This window comes from Peromyscus maniculatus, chromosome 13 (assembly GCF_049852395.1).
Source record: "Peromyscus maniculatus bairdii isolate BWxNUB_F1_BW_parent chromosome 13, HU_Pman_BW_mat_3.1, whole genome shotgun sequence".
NCBI classification, from domain to species: domain Eukaryota; kingdom Metazoa; phylum Chordata; class Mammalia; order Rodentia; family Cricetidae; genus Peromyscus; species Peromyscus maniculatus.
In genome coordinates, this window is record NC_134864.1 from 22,085,188 (window position 1) to 22,106,893 (window position 21,706).

Consider the following 21,706-nt stretch of genomic DNA (forward strand, 5'->3'; position numbering starts at 1 on the left):
GAATATCAAATAATCTTAGAGTTATGGAAATAGTTGACATTTGTTAGCATGGAGTAAGTCACGAGCGAATAGTAGCTACATGCCTTCAAATGTGGTGCTGGCCAGCTAGTTGTTCAGTCATCCATCCATCTCTTGAGTGTCTGCTACATGCTGTGAGGGATAAAGTGGTAGCTGGTTCTTCTCAACTGGGCTCACAGGTTCTGAAGGATGTCAAAGGTAAAGGCATGCCAATGTTCATACTGTCTTTTCTCTCTGTTATAAGCCATGCATATTTAAGCTTTGTTTCATCTATCAGTCAACCCCCCCCCTTTTTTTTTAATTATGGCTGCCTCAGTAATGTAGGTTGGGTGCTCATCCATAGTACATGTTTTATCTATTATTATATTTTCTTTTTATTTCTTTTTTCTAGAGAGGAAGTTCTGTTTATATGTGGTTAATATCATTGTTCATGTGCATTTGAATTTATAAGTAAAAATCTAAAAGTATCTTTAGGGAATGTGAAATGTTACGGACTTGGTAACAAAGATTAAATATCTCACCAAATGCTAATCTCAGAAAACTAAGAATATATATTATATGTGATCACTATGGATGTATTTTATTTATCAAGCTACTAAATTATTGCTAAAATTTTATTTGCAAAGCAGTTTCAGAGACTATAAATTTCAGAAAGTCCATATGGGATTCTAAGTTTAATTAAATGTTATTTTTCATAAGTTACTTCTTATTGATGTTCTTTGAGGTACCTTCATAAGTTTTATATTGGGAATTGGAATTTACTTTTGGATAATCTTTGAAGTGAAAATTGGAATACTCGGCAAAAAAAAAAATCATGCTTATCATTTAAACACTAGTTTCCTGAGCTTTGACTTTCTGCACACTGAATGACTCTGGGGTCATGTGCTTATTTCATTTCATTTCATTTCATGAGCCTATCGTCCTGTTTTCTCAATGGTGCCCCAACTCAGCACCCCCCAAAGGTGTGTCTCCAGAATACTGAATCTGAAGTGTGAAAGCTGCTGACATCAGCATGTCGTGTTTGGCTGGCCTTGGGAGTCATGGTTCGAAGCCCCAGAGGGTAGAAACCAGAATGGCTAATTCAGCTGCCGAGCATGAGCTCTTGATCAAAAGGACAGCCGACAGGGATGGGAGATTGAGGACAGGTGTGCAGGGAGTGGGTGACCCTTTATAAAAGAAAACATAAAATTCATAAACCATTATGAGTTATGATTTACACCTTTTAATCGCCTTCAAAGTTTGCTTTCTTCTGTTTTACCAGACTATTAGATTTTTTTTTATTAAGTTTGAGAGTGGAATATTAAAGTAGAGCAAAGCTCAGTACTGATATATAGTTGGGAAACCTGATGTCTTCCTATACGAGACTGCGGGCTGTCTGGTGTCTAATGCTGTGGCAAGGAAGAGGCATGATTCCAGGATGATGCCAGTATCTTGGTTCGCTGTGATTTCTCAAAGGAACACCTATTGGAAAACTGTGTGGTTTCCCTACAATAAGAATTTGTGGCCATTTAAAATAGACACTAAGTGATGGGGGAAGTCTGTCTTATAAATCTCACTTTATCTAATTTTTTTTTAAAATCAGTGATGTTTTTTCATATAATACACGTTTGAATTCCTAAGTTGCCTTTTTATTGAGCTACAGTGTCAGCTTTTTCCTGGTATTATTTTTCACATTTTCCCCCTTTTCTTTCACAGGGCTCAAATGCTGCTAGATCAGTACCGGAAAAAGTCCAAACTTTTCCGAACTAAAGTCCTCCTGGCTCCCCTGGGCGACGACTTCCGGTACAGTGAATACACAGAGTGGGATCTGCAGTATAGAAATTATGAGCAGCTATTCAGTTACATGAATTCTCAGCCCCAGCTTAAAGTGAAGGTAATGAGGGGGTCTGGATGATGTCTTTGGAGTGGAACCTCCATCCTTAAAGGAGGCCCCAGCATGACATCCAGGATCTCTGTCCTACATCCCTGGAACTTGCCCTTACCCACAAATACAAATTTACCATATCCCGTGATTCTGTTTCCAGAAGTCATCCTTGCTCCCCACGTGAGGACGTTTAGTGCTTGGGCCGTTAGAGAGCGGCTACTTTTATGTGATTTAAAAAAAATGTGCGCCTACTAAGTCACGGTCTCTTTGGGGATGTCCGCTTTATTTATAGCATGGCAGTCGCATCCTGTGATTTAGTGACGTGATCGGCTGTTAGGAGTGAGCTGTCATGAGTTTTACAAGTATCTTGTGTTCAGAGAATACACTTGCATTTTTCCTAAGTGAGAGGATCTTCAAAATAATCATGATTTTTACTGTTTTTTTTTTTTTAACTTGTGGAAAATTTAAAATATTCTGGAAAGAGCAGAGGTAGCTGCTTTCTCTTCAATGCTATAGTTCAGCCCCAACACTCATCAACTCACGGCCACTCTTGTTTCCAATGTGTCCTCCGGCATCCTTTGGGAGCAAATCTCAGGTGCCATGTTTCATCCATAACATTTTTGGAGTGTTATTTCTAAATGATAAGAATTCTGTTTAAAGCTGTAATCATAGTTTTATTATCATACCAGAAATTAGAAATTATTTAGTAACATGAATCTGGATAAGGCTGGAATTTTCTTAGTCTTTACTTAAGATAAGTTTCAATTTGAGCAGATACTGCATGTGGTCAGCAAAGTCTTGTTTCATATGCATCTTAGAAACCATATGTAAGAAAGTTCAATGTGTTTGTTATAGTCATATATCCACCCACAGCACAGTAGATCTGTGGGAGGAAGTGCTGTCTCTATGTAGAGAGTTTTAAAAATTCATAATCGATCATAGTTTATGTGGCAAGAATTAAGTAAATTTCTATAATACCACGTAAATGAATTTTTTAAAATGTGCATTAGTGTTTGGCCTGCATGTATGTCTATGGGAGGGTGTCAGGTCTGCTGGAAGTGGAGTTATAAAGAGTCGTGAGTTGCCATGTGAGTACTGGGAATTGAACCTGGATCCTCTAGAAGAGCAGCTAGTGCTCTTAACCACAGAGCCAGCTCTCCAGCCCTCAAACAAATTAAAAAAAAAATTATACCAAATATTTACAATTATTTTTGCAAGGGTATGACGTTGAACAAAGGAAATGTATTTAAGTAAGTCTGTATCCTCAAAAGTGAGGCTGTACATAATCAGAGAAGGGTGTGTGAAGATATCTTACTTTTAAGTGCATCATTTTTATTTTTATTTGCTTGTTTGTTTATTCTGTATGCATGAGTGTGGAGACAAGAGGTTCACATTGAGTACCTTCCCTGATCACTCCTCACCTTATTATTTGAGGCAGAGTCTCTCACTTAATCCGGAATTTATGTATATGGCAACTGCCTGACCAGTGAGCTCCAGTGATCGACCTGTCTTACCTCCCTAGCGCTGGTATATAGGTGCATACTACTGTGTATGGCTTTCTTAAGTGCGTGCTGGCGATCTGGACTCAGGTCCTCATGCTCTGTGGCAAGCGCTTTCTTTATCCACTGAGCATCTCCCCAGCCCTCTAAATGTATCTTATTTGGGAACGATTTCTAGTCTAGTTTCCTACTTGACCCTAACGAATTAGGTCATAATTTTATTATTTTCCCTTTTCTGGTATGCTCATTAAAACAAGTTTAAGAATAATTTAATGAAATATCACATACAGAAAACTGTATAAACTCTAAGTATGCAGAGAATTTTTTTTTAAGCTTAAAAGACTCCTTTGTAAGCATCACCCATCATCAAGCTTAGGACTCACACCCAAAAGCAGCTTCTCGGGGCTCCTCCCACCTAGCACCAGCTGCTGCGGAAACACCCTGAGTTCTCACTCCCATCCCTTGTTCTTGAGTTTCTGAGGACGGGAATCACAAGGTTCTGCCTGTTCTCTTTTAGATGATGTTTGAGTCTCAACCGCCCTCTTCATTCCTTTTGAAAAAGTTACCTCTTTTATTTTTCGAGATTATAATTACATCATTCCTCCTTCCTTTTTCTCCCTTCAGACCCTCCCATATACTTATCCTTGCTTTTTCAGATTCATGACCCCTTTTGAAAATTAGTTGTTGGTATATAAATGTATGTTTATGTATACATATATCTCCTTAGGTGTAACCTGCTCGGTCTGTATAATGTTACTTGTATATATGTTTCCAGTGCGGCCCATTTGGTATAGTTATTGGAAGACTGTTTGACTCCTCTCAGCATTTCTCAACTGCCTGTTGTTCTTTGTGTAGGGTCTTTCCCCACCCACTTTGTGTGTCTTCTTGTCCTTGTTCAGCTCATGTTCAAGCAGTCATGTTGATGAGACTTGGTGTTACCAGAATTGGCCTTTCTAGCATTTTTATTCTTTTGAAAATTGTTTTTATTTTATGTGTATGGATGTTGCATGTATGTCTGTGTACTACATGAATGAAGTGCTCCAGGAGGCCAGGAGAGGGTGTCGGATCCCCTGGAACTGGAGTGACAGAAGGTTGTGAGCTGCCATGTCTGTGCTGGGAACTGAACCCAGGTCCTCGAGAAGGGCAGCCAGCGTTCTAACCAAGGAGCCATCTCTCCGCACCCCACCTCCTATTTGCACCCTTCTAATAGATGTGTTAGGCGTTTTGTCTGTGTGGCAGATGCCAAAGAGAAACATCTTACACATGGGGAGGATTTCTCATGGCTCACAGTTTCAGACGTCTTGGTTCCTTGTCTCTTGTTTCTGGCCTTGTGAGGCAACTACACATCGTGGTTGGAGGGCATAGTAGAGGGATGCTGAGGGTCCCAGTTCTGCCTTGAAGAGCACACCCCGTGAGCTGCTTCCTCTACATAGGTCCTAAGAGTCCGCCGCCTGCTACTGTGCCACCAAATAACCCCGTGCTCATGCTGAACCTTTGGGGAACTCCAGAGCCAAGCCATAGTAATGGACCTGGTTGTCTAGTTTTCCTTTCCCTGGACACAAGTCAGCTGCTGTCATGTCTTCTGTTCTTTTAGTGTATGTCTATTGCACTGTATAATCGATTCCTCTGTGGTGTTTTCATACCTATATGTCGGGTATTGTGTTCATGTTATCCATACTAATCCCTGCTTCTTGCTCATGAACGTCTCTTTCTACTCTTTGCCACCCCCCTTTCTAGTTCCATTTTTTTTTTTTCCTTTCAGAGTCCACACAGGAGAGAAAACGTTATAGTTGTTTTTCTGACTTTCTGAGTCTGAGTGATTTCATTTATCAGGATGATCTCTAGGTCCACCCATTTGACTGTGTCCAGGATGGTTGTTGATGATGCTGATCCTCCTCTTCCTCCTCCTCCTTTTTCATGGCTGAGTAATAATCCATTGTGTGTATGTGCCACATAACCTTTTCCATTCATCCAGTGATAGACATCTAGGCAGAATCCATAACCTGGCTGTTGTAAATGGTACTGCAACAAACATGGGCACACAGCTATCTGTATTGTACACTGCCTTATTCCTCCAGCTTAAACTTAGTGCGTTTCAGAGTTAGATCCTCAGTCATCTCTGGGATAGAGTGCAGTGAACGGGATCAAGATAGAGTTTTGCCTAGGACAGTGGTTCTCAACCTCCTAATGCTGTGACCCTTTAGTACAGTTCCTCATGTCGTGGTGCCCCTCAACCATAAAATTATTTTGTTGCTACTTCATAGCTGTAATTTTGGTACTGTTATGAATCTAATGTAAATATCTGTGTTTTCTGATGGTCCTAGGTGACCCCTGTAGAAGGGTCATTCAGCCCCAAAAGGGATTGTGACTCACAGATTGAGAGCCTATGAGGATACACAGGGCATAGTCTTTTGTAGTTTTATATATGTCTAGGTAAACCTTTTAATTTCTGCAAAACAAACAAAAGACCTGCCCAAAACTTTGATCTCGTGTTAGAATTGTATTGCGTCTGTGGTTCTGGATGAATGCAGTCAACTTTTTGAAATCATGAATTTGGTATATTCTATGTATAAAATGCCATTGGGCTTTGTGTTTAACGTTCCATCTAGTAGCCTTGTAATAAATTTGTTTGTTGACTTCAGTTGTGTGAGGATGTTAGCTGCTTGATGTCGAGTTTGTTGGAACCCCTTCATCAGATCGAGACCCTCTTCCTGCTCTTCCTCATTTTCATTGTTTCTCACGTTTTTTTTTTTTTTTTTTTCCTTGACTAGCTGCTGAGGTCTTTCAATCGTCCTTTTTGTGGGTCCTCTGCTAGGTCTTCGTGTCTCATGCAGTGAGTGGACAAGGACCCCTGTGGAGTGTGGTGGATACCTAGCCCTCCCCATGTGCTGTATCTTCCAGTGTTCTTGTCCGGTCTCAGTCTGTTTCTTCAGCCTTGGTGGGTCTTTGGTACCAGCCTCTCAGGTCTTATCATTCCCGCTGCTTACTTCCGCTCAGTTCAGGGGCGGTCCACTTTGTGAATGACCTGTTGTTCTGAAAGCCTCTCCATTCTCTCACAGGAATAGAGGTCAGGAGAAGTATGGTATGTGAGATGCCTTGTGGCTAAAAATGTTTTCAGATTTCTAGAGCATTTTGCACTTTTCAGATTTTTACTGCTGTCCTGTCTAAGAGTAGTTCACCTGAACTCCTCTTCGAATTCTTCAACACTTGGAGCCTTTGTAGGTTTTGGAGTCGATAGACTTGTAGATCTAAGTCGTTCTTTAAACTGCTTAGGTAGGCACGTTTTCTCTTAGTTAAATGTGGGCTGTGATGCAAGTCAGAGGAGGAGTCAGCGGCATCCTCCACCCCCATGTTTCACTCACGAGTGTACCCGGGTCAGTGACACCATCCACCCCCACGTTTCACTCACGAGTGTACTCTTTTAAACTTTATTTCCTAGATTCAGTTTGGAACTTTGTCTGATTATTTTGATGCACTGGAAAAAGCAGGGGCAAAGGAGAAGAAGGGTGGCCAGTCCCTGTTCCCTGTCGTGAGTGGAGACTTCTTCACCTACGCTGACCGGGATGATCATTATTGGAGCGGCTACTTCACATCCAGACCTTTCTACAAACGAATGGATCGAATCGTGGAATCGCGTTTAAGGTACTAGACCTTGAAAAACTCCGTCTGTTTATTCTTTTACCTCGCCATTTTTGTAAAATGGCTGGGGAGAGGCCTTGGCGGGTGGAGCCGCGGCGGAAAGTCACTCCCATCGTGCAGACACGGCACTCATGCGGAAGGTTTTATTAAGGGAGGAAGGAAGGGGGGAAGAAAGAAAAAATGAGCAGGGTCTGAGGAGAGGAGAAGAAGAAAAAGAAAAGGAAAGAAAAGGAAGGGAGGTGGTGCACAGGAACTCATGGCCAGAGAGAAAGGAAGAGAGGTAGAAGGGGGAGGGGCTTTCTCTTAAAGACGTAAGATGACTTTGTCAGGGCACTGGGCGGGCCAGGGGCGGGTCTGAATGCTAACAACTGCAGCATTTTAATAGAGTTTTGCATACATCCTTTATGTGGTGCTGTATATTTAATGTAATTACAAAGTTTTAATACAGCCAGAATATGTCTCTGTAGTGTAATCAAATTATCACACTTTTTGTTCTAAGGGAAAAAACAATTTATTAGATTGTGTTTTCTTCGATTCGTATCCTGTATTTTTCTAATTAATTTTCCTGTATTGCTTCTGTGTTGATAGTAGGTGGTACGACCATGTGATCTGCAGGCAGGTAGCAGGCTGAACTTTTAGAGTCAAATAGGTGCATAGGACTTCTCAGCAGCTGCAAGTGGGCCTCTGAGTGCACGCTCTAAAACGAGTGCATTTTCTGTGTGGGAGAACTTCAGAGGCTCCATGTCAGTTCTGATGCATTTTAAGTACCTTTCTGTGGATATGGTTTCTCTGTTTAGAAGAACAAAATTTGAAAGGGAGGAGAATTGATAGGACAAGCAAATGACTGAATAAGTCAACTGGCTCTGTGGTAATGCCAGCAGGGAAGAGCACAAGACAACATGGTCAGGTGGAGCTGTTCATCACTGGCAGAGAGCTCTGCTTTCTGTGATGGCCACGGTGAGAGCTGTTACATTTGAGCGCTGGAAATGTGGCCAGTGTGCCTGAGAGCTGGAGTCTACATTTCATCTACCTGCCTCTAGCCACATATGATCCCATTAGGAAAGGGCTTTCTGAGAAACCATAGGCAGACCCTCTGTGAAGTGAACTTCCCTGAGGTGCCTACGTCTTTCTTTCCCTTCACCTGTGACCCAGTTGAGAAATTTATTTTCATGATGGTCTTTAAAAAAAAGATTTTTTTTTATCCATATGTGTGTTTTACACATTTTATGTATATATGTGCATCATGTGTGTGCCTGATGCCTGTGGAAGCCAGAAAAAGGTATCAGATCCCCTGGAACTGGAGTTACAGGTGGTTATGAGCTGCCTTGTGGGTGCTGGGAACTGGGAGCCGAACCCAGGTCCTCTTGGAAGAGCGGCTTGTGCTCCAAGCCACTCACTGAGCCATCTCTCCAGCCCTTCCAAGCTGCGTCTTGCTATTAGAATCAAATTAAATCTTCTCCATCATCCTCTTCCCATGTTAGTGTCTTGTCAATACACTTTAGAAAGACATTTTTTAAAAGTCATGAATTTCTTTAAGAAAAATCTCAGGTATGAAAGAAGAATATTTATATTTATATTATATTTATTATATATATTAAATTTACACTATTATAAAATAGTTTTTATATAATGAAAAAATATCCATAAAGTAATAACTGTTATTATAAATGATATAAAGAGTTATACTAATGAATTAGTGATTTTTTTTTTTTTTGGAGACAGGGTTTCTCTGTGTAGTTTTGGTGCCTGTCCTGGATCTCACTCTGTAGACCAGGCTGGCCTCGAACTCACAGAGATCCATCTGGCTCTGCCTCCCGAGTGCTGGGATTAAAGGTGTGTGCCACCACTGCCTGGCCTGAATTAGTGATTTTTAAGTGTTATTTATTTTCTGATGGCAGAGAGTTGTGAATATATTAGTGAATATAATAAATTTCCTAAAGTGTTTATGAAATATATTCAAACCCAGTAGCTATAACTAAGAATGTATTTTTAAATTATGCTTTATGGCAAAGCAAAAAGTACACAGTAGTTTTGAATTTGAGTATATTAATTTATGAAAAAACAAGCTTATTGTCTGGCAGTAATATTCCATTCTCATTTGTAAAATGTAGATAGAAATAGAAAGGTATAGTGAAGAAAGTAGACCTGATAGTTTGACATAGTGCTGTAGTGTTGCTTAAAATGTTTGAGGCTCCCAGTTAGTTCCTAGCACATATTACATACAAGGGAAAAGAAGCATTTCAAAATCTTTAGTAGAATATTTTGAGATAGCCCTATAGTGCCATGGTTCTCAACCTTATTAGGATTCATAAAAGTAGCAAAATTACAGTTATGAAGTAACAACAAAATAATTTTATAATCGGGGTCACCACAATGTCTTAAAGGGTCACAGCATTAGGAAGGTTGAGAAGCACTGCTCTAGTGTGTTTACTGTTTTCCAAAGCAGGAATGTTTACCATGGATGCCAGCGGGTATACATACGATTTCTTTAACGCTGACCTGCTCATTCCCATGGCATGAGTCTGGAAAAGAAATTTGAAATGGTGGTTATTTTCTATCTTTTCTGTATTTCTACAATTTAGTTAGCTCATGACTTTTTACAAAAAAGCATTTCTAATATCTCCTTTTTCCTGAATATTGATATATTTTTAAGATGACTTCATCCATTCTCTCCAACATGTTTGTTATGTAGAATCTTCTTTGGCCTTTTGGTCCATGTTGCCTTTAAACACATTTTAGAAGAAACCCATTGTGAAGCATAATGTTTCAAAGCCATAAGCTCACATTCTTGTCCCAAAGCCATTCTAATCTTTAAAACGAATGAAAAAGACAGACATAGTGCTTTGTGCCAGCACCCAAGAGGCCAAGGTAGGAGGATTTGCAGGAGTTGGAGGCCAGTCTGGGCTACAGAGTAGAACCTGGTCTTGAAGCAAAAAACAAAACTCTAAACAAAAAAGTTCACTACAACAACTGTCTTACTTGCTTTTCATGGTAGTTTGTCCTCATAGGCTCATAGATTTGAATGTTTGGTTCCCAGTTGGTGGAACTGTTTGGGAAGGATTAGTGGGTGTGGCCTTGTTGGAGGAGGTGTGTCACTAGGTTCCAAAAGCTCACACCAGGCCCAATCTCACTCTGCCTGCTTTCATTTTTCCCACTGTATTATGTACAAGTTGGACCTACCTTCTTATCAACAGACTCTGGCTTCTTTCCAGGGGTGCTGTAAACACGGTAGTCATTGTTGATTGAAGAACTTAAATACAGTAGACAGGTACTGTGTTGGTTTCATAGATAATTTTATCATTGATTTCTCCTATATAAAGAATTTGCATTGAAATTGTATATTTCTTTTAAAACACTACATTTGAAAATCAAAAGAGAGCCAGGCATGGTAGTAGTGTATTTGTTAAATCCAGCACCAGTGGGGGTAGTGGTAGGTGTAGGCAGAGACAGCAATGTCTATGAGTCCAAGGCTATCCTGGTCTACATAGTAAGATCCTGTCTCAAATATCAAAGCAACAACAACAAAAGCATCAATGATTGTAAGCTAAAATGTTGGTTTCAGAAAATATATTAATGACTCTTTTCTACACCTAGGACTGCTGAAATTCTTTACTATTTGGCCTTGAAGCAAGCTCAGAAGTACAAGATAAATAAGTTTCTCTCATCACCGCACTACACAACACTGACAGAAGCCAGAAGGAACTTAGGACTATTTCAGCATCATGATGCCATCACAGGAACCTCGAAAGACTGGGTGGTTGTGGATTATGGTACCAGGTAATGTAATTATAGAAACACAGCTTCAAGTAAAATATTTTTGAGCCATACAGTTGTGTATGTATGTGTGTGTCTGGAGATGAAGCTGCTAGTGTATCACATCACAAACATAGTGTTGTTTGTTCTATACATTGTTATAACCGAACATCACCAGTTTTCCAAAACTCTGTGGAAGAATCACGGTAGCCCTAGCTTCCAACTTCAGTCTCCAGACGTTAAGCATTGTCTTAAAGCCAATCCTGCTTTTTCCTAAGTTCAACTTGCCAATCGGGTTATTTTCTTTATCAGGCAGCTCAATCCTGTTTTCTTTCATAGCAAGTTGTTCTTGGCTGCTTGAAATACTCTTAGAGGGACACTGATAAGAGAGAGCTGACAGGAAGCTAGCCAGAAAGGACTAGAGTAAGTCAGTTGTGTATGGATGATGAAAGCAGCAGGGAAGGAGAATGGTGGCTGGGCACAGAGGTAAAGGATCTCCTTCATGGAGGGTCTCTCAGGCAATTGAGGAAGCAGGGACTTAGTTATTTCGAAAGAACTTTTAGATTAAAGAATTAGAAGCTGTGCGTACACTGGCTTGGAAAGGCTGAAATCGTTGTAACCAGTGCTTCCTAGCAACAGAAAAGTTGACCTTCAGTGGTGGAGATCTCTATCATCATGCCAGTTTGGATAACCAGACATGGGGATCTGCTCAGGGAGGGTTTCACATTGGATTAAGCATTTTGCCTATTGTCTCACTGTGTTTAGACTGTTGTTTCATCAAGATTTTCTTACCATCTCTTTGTTGGGTAGGGATGTGGAGGTAGAATCCAGTGGTAGAGAATTTGTCTACCATGCATGGGACCTTTTAGTTTAATCCTCTGTGCTAAGAAATAGGCATAAAAGATGCTCTACTTTGTAATGCATTAAAATCATCAGCTATATGCTGTAATGTTCTCATACATTTAAAACTTGAATTGTTGTTGAACTAATTCCTATAGGTGAAAAGTCTGTGGAGCACATCAAATCAATACTAAACAATTGGTTTGCCATCGACATTACCAAACACTAAAGTTTTTATTTACAAGTATTTTATCTAGTTTTCTAAAAACAAAGAGGAATCATATTTGTAAAGCTTCACTACTGGCTTCAGTCCTTCAAAAACTATGTCTCAGGCAGTGTCTTGACTAGCGCCTCCGTTTTCTCATGAGAAGCACGTTTTCCTGAACGTCTTCTGTGCAGAGCTGGCATTAATGCCGCTGGAGTCAGTGCTTCTCTCATTGGAAGCAGCTGGAAGCAAGGGCGGTGCCTGCTTGGCCTTGTTCTTGCCTCATCAGACTTCCTAAGGATTTCTGAGTCTTGGGCACACAGGCCAGTGGAAGCCATGTTCCTGCTCTACCCACGTGTGTTATCCGGTTACTATAGCAAAGGTTCCTGACCACAGGACATTGAATTTTTGTCCACGTTCGGTTTGGTGACCTTGGGAGGAGGCCAACACTAGGTACCCGATGTGGTCTCTGATACTTGCAGCTTAATAAACCAGGCCCGTAGAGAACTGCTTGTTAGAGGCGGTGGAAAGACACAGTAATTTTCCAATTGTACTTGACATTTGTGAATTTACTCTGCCAGTACTTCACACTTCAACCGAAAAGTCGTAAACAATTATCAAGTCATTAGCACAGACACTTTGAGGAAAGAGATTTCCAAACACATGTTAGAGAGTTGGAGACAAAGAGGCAGCTAGCTCGCGCGCGCTGTCGTACACTCGCGCTGTTGACTGCTGTTCATTCAGATGTTGGCAGGCATGTCCCTGGGAACAATTGTGCCAGTGAGGGACTGATGGCTGCTAAGAGCAATTCCAAGCAGGATTAATCCTGCCCTGTTTATTTTCATGTCATATTTAAAAGTTTGTAGATCACCCAGTCGGTATGCCAACTCCACAGTGCCGGAAGGATTCAGGCCCTTCCAACTCCTTCCTCTTTCCCCCAGGGCAAGTCTGAGAGCTGTAATCTCAGCAGAAGCCAAATATTTGCCTATTTGTTATTTTTGATTTTTTTGAGACAGGGTTTCTCTCTGTAGCCCTGGCTGCCCTAGAATTCGCTCTGGAGACCAGGTTGTTTAAGATGGAGAAAGAGAATGCCTCACAGTGTATTTGAGGGTTAATTTTAATCATGATATGGAAACAAACGAAGTGGCCTTGGATAGTGTGATGAATATTTAGCTGCACATGTAGCTAATGTGGCCGATGGAGAAGGGAAGAAGTCAGTTACGTAGAGATTAAGATGTCTTTCAATCTCCTCTATGCTGTAATTACAGTAGCAAGAGAAAGCTGAATGAAAAGGTGAACGTTGGAGTCCAAATGGACAGAAGAAACTGTTGATGGACAGACATGGTGCCAGCTGTTTAAACAACAGCCGTGCCCATGAACAGAAAGACTATGACCCCCGAGTGGGTGTTCTCTGGACCCTGTTCTGTGTTAATAGGATGAGTCCACGTGGGGATGTTAGAGACACTGAGAACTCTCCCATTGACGGGAGGTTTACAATTTTGTATCGCCCTGTGTTTCCTGAACTTATTTACTGTGCTTCATCTGGCTCTGCTTTAGACAAAGCAGCTTTGGTATATCATGAGGAGCTGTTTGAGGAATGCTCCACTCTACTACAGTGCTGGCCTCATTAGGACACCTTGTGTGCATGGGATAGATGTGAACGTCAATGGTGCCTTTAACTCACTTTAATTAGGACTTTTTAATATGCTATGATCCGTGTTCAGCTTAAGCTATTGTTGAACATGGCTCTTGTCCTACAGGTTTAGCTGTATGATAAAGATAGCCATGCAGCTAATAGAAACAAGTGTGCGCTGAAGGAATTATTTCCTTAACTAGACTACCTTCAGTTATCTGGTCTTTAGTCTGATAAGAACACTTACTACTAAGGGCAGACATGTGGACATGCCGAGAAATGTATCTGGATAATGGTACGAATAAGATTTTGCTATTAATGTTATAGATTTTACTATGTAAGTCTATTTAATTAATAATATTGACAATGTACACTTAGCCTGAGTGTTTTATAGATTTTTTTGCTGCTGCTGCAAAATGCTAGCAAACATCCTAGTTCATTCTAGAACCTTTATGTATTTAGCTTTGTGAATATAAGATGGAAATGGTGTTGGTTTGGCCATTGTTTTAAAAATGAAACTATATACAGATTTTTGAGTTCTCAAACTAAAAAAATTTTGCTTTACAGACTCTTCCAGTCATTAAATTTTTTGGAGAAGATAATTGGGGATTCTGCGTTTCTTCTCATTTTAAAGGACAAAAAGATGTACCAGTCTTACCCTTCTGAGACCTTCTTAGAGATGGTTAGTTGATTTCGTCTGTGATTGTAAAAGCCATTTGATTCTTTTGTTCTTGGATTAGAAAAGAGATGAGGAGCTCTATTAAAATAATATTACAGTATAAGAATTGTTTTGTCCAGTTTAAAGGATTTTTATCACTTTATGCAAATGTCTGCATAGTCAACCATCTCTTTTCTATAGGTGTGTTTGCATCTGATTTCCGTATGTAATTCATTCTGCCTAAATCTCAGCCTGAGCAATGACCCAGGGAACTCATTTCATAGTCAGTAAAATAGATGATAGGCTTTTCCAACACTGCCTCATTTGAAGGCACCGGCACTATAATTAGTTATTCTGCTTGGCTATAATTAGAAACCTCTTGATATTTGAATTTTTTAAACCCCTAATTTGCTTTTGATCAAACTGATTTTGAGGGTCTTTTGGTGTCAGGATAGGTTCATTGAGTGATGTGGACAGTGCCAGGACATGTCCATCAAAGGTACATAGTTTAAGGAAGTAGGAGATTATGTATTTGCCTCTGCCGGGACCTCACCTTGAGGGCCTTGGAAGTTTTCCTAGTTCATTTTCATTATCTGTGAATAGGGTGGTGATAGATGCCCCAGCTCGTGCTGCTCCTAGGAGAGCAGAGAGTTAATACAGCAGAAAGTGTCGAAAGTCTCAAGCAACTCCTCATCCAGGAAAAGCCATTGAGAAGATGGCTGATTTCCACCGTCTACACCTCCTCTTGACAACTTGGCTATTTAAAATTGTAACTTAGTTATCATTAGTATCTTTTATGAATGTTGGGATTTGGAATCTTATATGCAATTTGAATTTATACATCTGGAATTAGAGATGCCGCTTCAATATTTTCTTAGATGGATGCTTGTAATCAAGTCATGATTACAAATTTTCATTTTAAAGTGAAAAAGTACAAGAAGTGGATGTGTATTTCCTACGGGATATGAGATGCAGGATGCAAAGATTTGGGGAGAATTTTCTCTAGCACTCAGATTTATTTAGTTAGAAAATGGAGCAACCCATTGCGCCATTGTGGACTCCAGCCACAGCATGCGTGCTATGCTGTGCTCACATCTGATTTTCTCATCTCTGTCTCTGTCTCTCTGTCTCTGTGTGTCTCTTTCTCACACACATACACAAATTTGGGTGATTTGCTTTGAATTTTGACATACTTCATATGCTTTGAAAGAGAATTATTGTCTTCTTATTGTGTTCTTTCCAACCCTTTTGCAATATAGTATTGGCTAGCTCATTTTGATGGTTACTTTTTAAAAGTGAAATGTAAAAACACCATGCCTTTCTTACAGGATATGAAGCAAAGTTCACAAGATTCTCTGCCAACAAAAACCGTAATAGAACTGAGTGCAAAGGAGCCAAGGTAAGTCTCTAATTCCTCATAGACATTTTGCCACCTCCCTGGCAAGTTTTGTTTTTGTGGTTCTGACCTTTAATCAGCACATATTTTAAGGAAGTTTTTCTCTAAATCAATTAAATTTTTTTTCTGAAGAAATATGTTTTCTTCCATGACAGTCATATTGAGTGCTCAGAACTAACTTGGCACAGTGATTACTGTGTTTATGATTTAATATTTTTATAAATGGAAGTAAAGAGATGGTAAATATGTAGCTTGTCGTCCAGCTATTTCCTTTTCTTTGTAATACTGTTTTTAGATTATTGCATTTCTGCATTGGCCTTTCCTGAAGCTTCTTGATTTTCATTAATCCCAGATCCTAATTAGTTTAAAGAAAGAGAATTTAATAACTGGAAGATCACAGTTTTTCCTCTTAAATTTTCATTGGGAAACTACCCCGTTTCTCATTAGACTACAGTGTTGGTGATGTCCACTGAAGTAAACAGTCGGGTTGTTTATTAAATAAAAGCCAGGGTAACTCGTAGCTGCCTGTGATTTGTAAAGACATGCATCTGGGCCTCTCTCACCCTTTTGTGTTTACTGACCAAATATCCCTCAGTTACTACCCACGAACCTAAGCATGTGGTATCTTTTCACGATATAACTTAATTTTTAAATTTTAACTAAGAAACTTAGTGTTACCTCTTGCAAGTTGAAGGGTAAATGTTTTTTACATTAATCTATGATTTTTAACTTAAGTATGATTTATGAAAATTGTGGAAAATAAATGCAGTAGCATTAGAGACAATTTATAGTGCTCGTGATGTTGAGGTTTTTTTTGATGAAGCACTCAGCAAATTCATGGTTGTCGCATTTCTCCGGTAATTAGAGAATCATTCAGCTTACACTGTAGAAGAAATAGGGGTTCTTTGCTTACTTGGGTGCTCAGAAACTCTACTGAGGTCATTAAATCTTCTACTGCCAGATCAGAGAATGGAAGGCTAATGGACTGGGAAGAAACATCAATTATAAAATATTCTCTTTGTTTTAAAAGAAATAATGTTTGAATGTATTTGCAGCTAGATGTCTGCTTCTTAACGATCCTATATTAAGAAGCCATTTGGCTCGAATAACCATAGTAACTTCTTTTCTATCTTCTGTTTTGACCTGGGAAGATCTTTGGTTTTGCTGGCCCTAAGGATCCTAGGTGCTTCAACAAGTGACTGTGACAGATGTCATTTCTGCTCTCCCTGGTTGCCTGTTGTGGTGGGTGCTGTAGGCTGGGGTCTCAGCGGGTCCGAGGGAGAGTCTGTGCCTTGGGCAGGACATAGGTAATTTAGCCTTCCCTTAGCTAGAGGAAGACGGTAGAATTGCAGCCCTTATAGTGATGGAGAAAGGTTTTACTTGCGGATTAGCGCAGACGGAATCTTTAAGGCTTCTGGTCAAAGATGCCCCTGAGTGACTTATATTTAAGCAGTGTTTACATCTACTGTCATCTCTCCATGGGACACTCCTGAGAAAGGTCGCTGCGGCCACTTCTGTAATTTGATTGTCGACGTCTGTTTCTGCCTCTGTTTTGTACTTGAGAACGTCATGACCACATGTACTTATTTTTTGTCTTAAAAATCTAGTTTTTATTTGGTAGCTACAAATTACTTTAGTTATTGATAATACTAGTAAAAAAAATCGCCACTGAACAAAAAGAATGGCAGTGGCCTTTAAAAGTGGAAGGACTCAACAGTTTTACTTAGCTGGTCTTTAAACTGAAAGTTTTAGAATTGTGGTGCTGAGAGTTTCTCAGAGTCTTCGTAAATCTTCTACAATGTTCCGGACTTAGCTTTAATTATAAGTGCAGTTCTCATTTGAGTAGCAAATTATTAATGTAAATAAACCAAACATTCACAGTGGGGAAGATGACACCCAGAGGGTGTAAAATATTATTCTTATTTATATATATAAAATACAGATGCATTTGGTAGAGGTAAAAAGTTACATGCAGTATTAATATTATGTGGATGATTAGGAAATAAATTCTAAAAAGAGACTTAGGGAATTGATATGTAAAAAAAGTAGGAAGGGTTCTGGTATAAACCTATAAATTTAAATAATGCATGCAAATGAATTTGATCATGTCTTTGGTGTTGTTAATTGTGACTATGACCTAATATAATTTACTTCATATTCAGAAAGTAGTGCAGGTGACATCAGTACCTGCTGATGTGTGTGGTTAATTTCCAAGGCTTCTTGAGCTACTTAGTTTTGGAATCCAGAGATTTTGTATAGAATTACATAATAAGAATTACAGTATAGGAACCCAAGAAATGCTTGAGTTCAGAAAGAATTTTTTCTTTCTCTTTTCCCTACAGTTTTCTAAGGAAGCTGACTATAAAGACCCCGTGATAAAAAGTTTAGTGTCTCAGAGGACACTGATAGTGCAAGATGTGCTTATAATTGGGGTCACATCTATTCAGGAAAGACAGGAATGAACTTCACTGTCACACGGGCCAGGACGCCATACACTTTGACCTTTTGTAAAGGCAGCTTCTCTGTAAGGTAGATTTTCTGAAACATCACTAAGAATAAAAACAAATTAATGTAAAGGTAATTTCATAAACCAGTAAATGGGAAATTTTCAAGTTAAATACTTTGTTTTACTTCATTTATGATGTTGCAGCAGAAAACTAGACTGACCATTAATTTAAATGGTTTGTGCTCTGGAGGTTGGAAAGTCCAAAGTGGAGGAGCTGTATCTGAAGAGGGCCTCCATGCTGAGCCCTCCCATGGTGCTGAGTCATCCCATGGTGCTGAGCCATCCCATGGTGCTGAGCCCTCCCATGGTGCTGAGCCATCCCATGGTGCTGAGCCATCCCATGGTGCTGAGCCATCCCATGGTGCTGAGCCATCCCATGGTGCTGAGCCATCCCATGGTGCTGAGCCATCCCATAGTGCTGAGTCATCCCATGGTCCTGAGCCATCCCATGATGCTCAGCCATCCCATGGTGCTGAGCCATCCCATGGTGTTGAGCCATGCCATCCCATGGTGCTGAGTCATTCCATGGTGCTGAGTCATCCCATTGTGCTGAGTCATCTCATGGTGCTGAGTCATCTCATGGTGCTGAGTGATCTCATGGTGCTGATCCATCCCATGAAGCTGAGTCATCCCATGGTGCTGAGTCATCCCATGGTGCTGAGTGAGTCATCCCATTGTGCTGAGCCACCCCATGATGCTGAGTGAGTCATCCCATGGTAGAAGGTGGGATCTAAGAAGTAGCTTTAGTGGTGGTAAGTGCATCATTTTATCAGAAACTACTTTCAATGAATGAACCCATTCCTCTGATAATAGCCAGTCTGCCCATGAGGGCAAAGCACAGATTGCCTAACCACATCTTCAGGGTCTCAGCATTCAACACTGTTTGCTTACTTAGGACAAGAACGTTCAAACCATGGCAAATGATTTTAGTTTGAGATAAATATATTTAAACTATTTTTAGCATTCTGACCCACCCCTTGGAGACCTGCTCAGTGTCCTGATGTAAAATCCCCTTTAAAAAACAAAACTGCCCCTTACCCCCCTCTATTCCCATGGGGTGTGCACCCTCGCCCCCTCTCCTCCCTCGTTCTCTCTCTCCCTCTTTCTTTATATCTTTCTATCAAATAAACATTCTCCACATGGATGCAGTGCCTGGGGTGTGAGTGACTGACTGTTTCCCCAGCATGTTTCTGTCACTCGAGGGACATCCTTGGCCTGGCCACCCAGAACCTCCCTTGTGCAATATCGTAACAACTACTATTACAAATTTACCTGTAAGAGGTTTTAATTTTTAGTAAGGTGTAGCAGGAGTCTTCGAAGTTCTTATTAATAAAATCAAACCTGCTAGGTATTGGGATGAACTGGAAGATCAGAGAACCAGAACAAGCCACAGCTACCTCACCTTACCCGATCCTCAGCTGGTCTTGTTTCCTCAGACTGGAGGCTTCTGAGTCCTCATCCAGAATGGGTCTCAGCTGAACTGTGCTGCTCAAAACGTAAAAGCTTAACCAGCCAAATGCTTACCCAAGCCAAATGCTTCTAGTTTCTGGTCCTCATGCCTTATAAATCTTTCTGCTTTCTACCACCACTCCCTGGGATTAAAGGCTCGATTTCTGAGATTAAGGGCGTGAGTCACCATGCTTGCCTGTATCCTTGAACACACAGAGATCTACCTAGCTCTGCCTACCAAGGGCTGGGATTAAAGGCGTGTGCTATCACTGCCTATCTTAAGTATCTAGTGGCTTTTCTGTTCTCTGACCCCAGATAAATTTATTAAGGTACACAATATTTTGGGGAACACAATACCATCACAGTAAGGTATTTATTGGCAAATAATCATTTTCTCCCCTTTTTCCATTTATTCTGTTCCTCCTTTTTTTCTACTTTCCTTACTCTCTTCCTTTAAAAGAGAGAGAAGTGTGGGATTAACCCGACCCAGATGTCAGTGGTTTGTGTCAACAGCACTATCAACACGACAGGAATTAAGTCCACCTAATTCAGACAAGTCCCTCCTTATTGGCCTTGCCCTTTGCTGGTTGGATGACCCTTCCCTGGTACCTCCCACACTCTCATTTAACATCCTTGGGTTATCTACACCCGTGCTTTCCTTTTGAATTCCAATCTGCTAGATAGCCTTATTCTCTTTTTGTTTCTCTGTTCTGACCCAAGAATTCATTTTGACCTCACCTTTGTTCATTTCTTATATTTTGTGAGTGTAAAGTCTCCTGACTTTTACCTCTGCTCTCCCCTGACATCCATCTCCTTCCATCATCTTGTTCTTAGCTGCTCCATCTCCTTCCGTCATCTTGTTCTTAGCTGCTCCATCTCCCTCCATCATCTTGTTCTTAGCTGCTCCATCTCCCTCCATCATCTTGTTCTTAGCTGCTCCATCTCCCTCCATCATCTTGTTCTCAGCTGCTCCATCTCCTTCCATCATCTTGTTCTTAGCTGCTCCATCTCCTTCCATCATCTTGTTCTTAGCTGCTCCATCTCCCTCCATCACTCTTGTTCTTAGCTGCTCCATCTCCCTCCATCACTCTTGTTCTTAGCTGCTCCATCTCCCTCCATCACTCTTGTTCTTAGCTGCTCCATCTCCCTCCATCACTCTTGTTCTTAGCTGCTAACATCTCCTCCCATCATCTTGTTCTTAGCTGCTCCATCTCCCTCCATCACTCTTGTTCTTAGCTGCTCCATCTCCCTCCATCACTCTTGTTCTTAGCTGCTAACATCTCCTCCCATCATCTTGTTCTTAGCTGCTCCATCTCCTTCCATCATCTTGTTCTCAGCTGCTTCATCTCCCTCCATCATCTTGTTCTCAGCTGCTTCATCTCCCTCCATCACTCTTGTTCTCAGCTGCTCCATCTCCTTCCATCATCTTGTTCTTAGCTGCTCCATCTCCTTCCATCATCTTGTTCTCAGCTGCTTCATCTCCCTCCATCACTCTTGTTCTTAGCTGCCCTTTATGCTCTGCTTGAATGACTGTAGTCCAGTCCTTTTGCTCTTTTGTCTCCAGTCTCTTACAGTCATACTTTATACCTGAAGGTATTGGGTATCTACTAAAAAACAGTGCTTTTTAGAAAGTTCCTCATAGCATTCTCCAGGAAATTGTATTACCTGTTTTAGGAAGTGTGACAGATAGTCCTGTTTTAGTAGTCTGTTTCCTTAAAAAACTAAACAAGCAAAAATCATCTCAGCTGTAGCATCTTGAATACAGTTTGTTATGCCTCTCAGGATTCTGGAGAGCTGCTCTCCCATTTGTGCTTAGGGCAGAGTTTGGGACTGCACTCCACCAAGCTTGGCAGGCCCGAATGTCTTGGCAAAGTTGCTCATATTGCTGGAAGTCTCTGCTGTCTGTGGCTGAGGGTTTTGTTGGGTCAGTCATTTGTCAGTGTTTACATGTGCCCTCTCCAGAATGGCTAGTTCAAGAGGGAGTCTCAAAGCTTACCCAAACTAAGCAAAATGAGATTTAAAGTTTACAAAAACACCATTGAGTTCATTTTGAGTTGGCCAACTCCTCCTGGGCATGGGCCTGCCCTGAGGTGTGGTAATATACCCCATGGGACTCCACTGGAGAAAACTGACTTCTCCTTTGCATATGGTTGTCAACTGCAGGTAGCTTCTTGGTTGAGGTTGGAGCTCATGTCAACTTCCCGCTCTCAGCACCAGAACCTCCTCTGACTTGAACCTGTGCAGGC

At 40.7% G+C, this 21,706-nt stretch overlaps 1 protein-coding gene across 3 annotated transcripts in view; it reads left to right on the forward strand.

The window, feature by feature from the left end:
- The window catches only part of Man2a1 (mannosidase alpha class 2A member 1), a 169,329-nt gene that overhangs the window by 71,563 nt on the left and 76,060 nt on the right, over positions 1 to 21,706 (forward strand). For all 3 annotated transcript variants that reach the window (XM_006991850.4, XM_042259707.2, XM_076549759.1), the window contains 5 exons: positions 1,714 to 1,891; positions 6,821 to 7,023; positions 10,615 to 10,797; positions 14,019 to 14,133; positions 15,438 to 15,508. In XM_006991850.4, the coding sequence (XP_006991912.1) occupies positions 1,714 to 1,891; positions 6,821 to 7,023; positions 10,615 to 10,797; positions 14,019 to 14,133; positions 15,438 to 15,508 (750 nt within the window). The remainder of the gene's footprint in view (positions 1 to 1,713; positions 1,892 to 6,820; positions 7,024 to 10,614; positions 10,798 to 14,018; positions 14,134 to 15,437; positions 15,509 to 21,706) is intronic.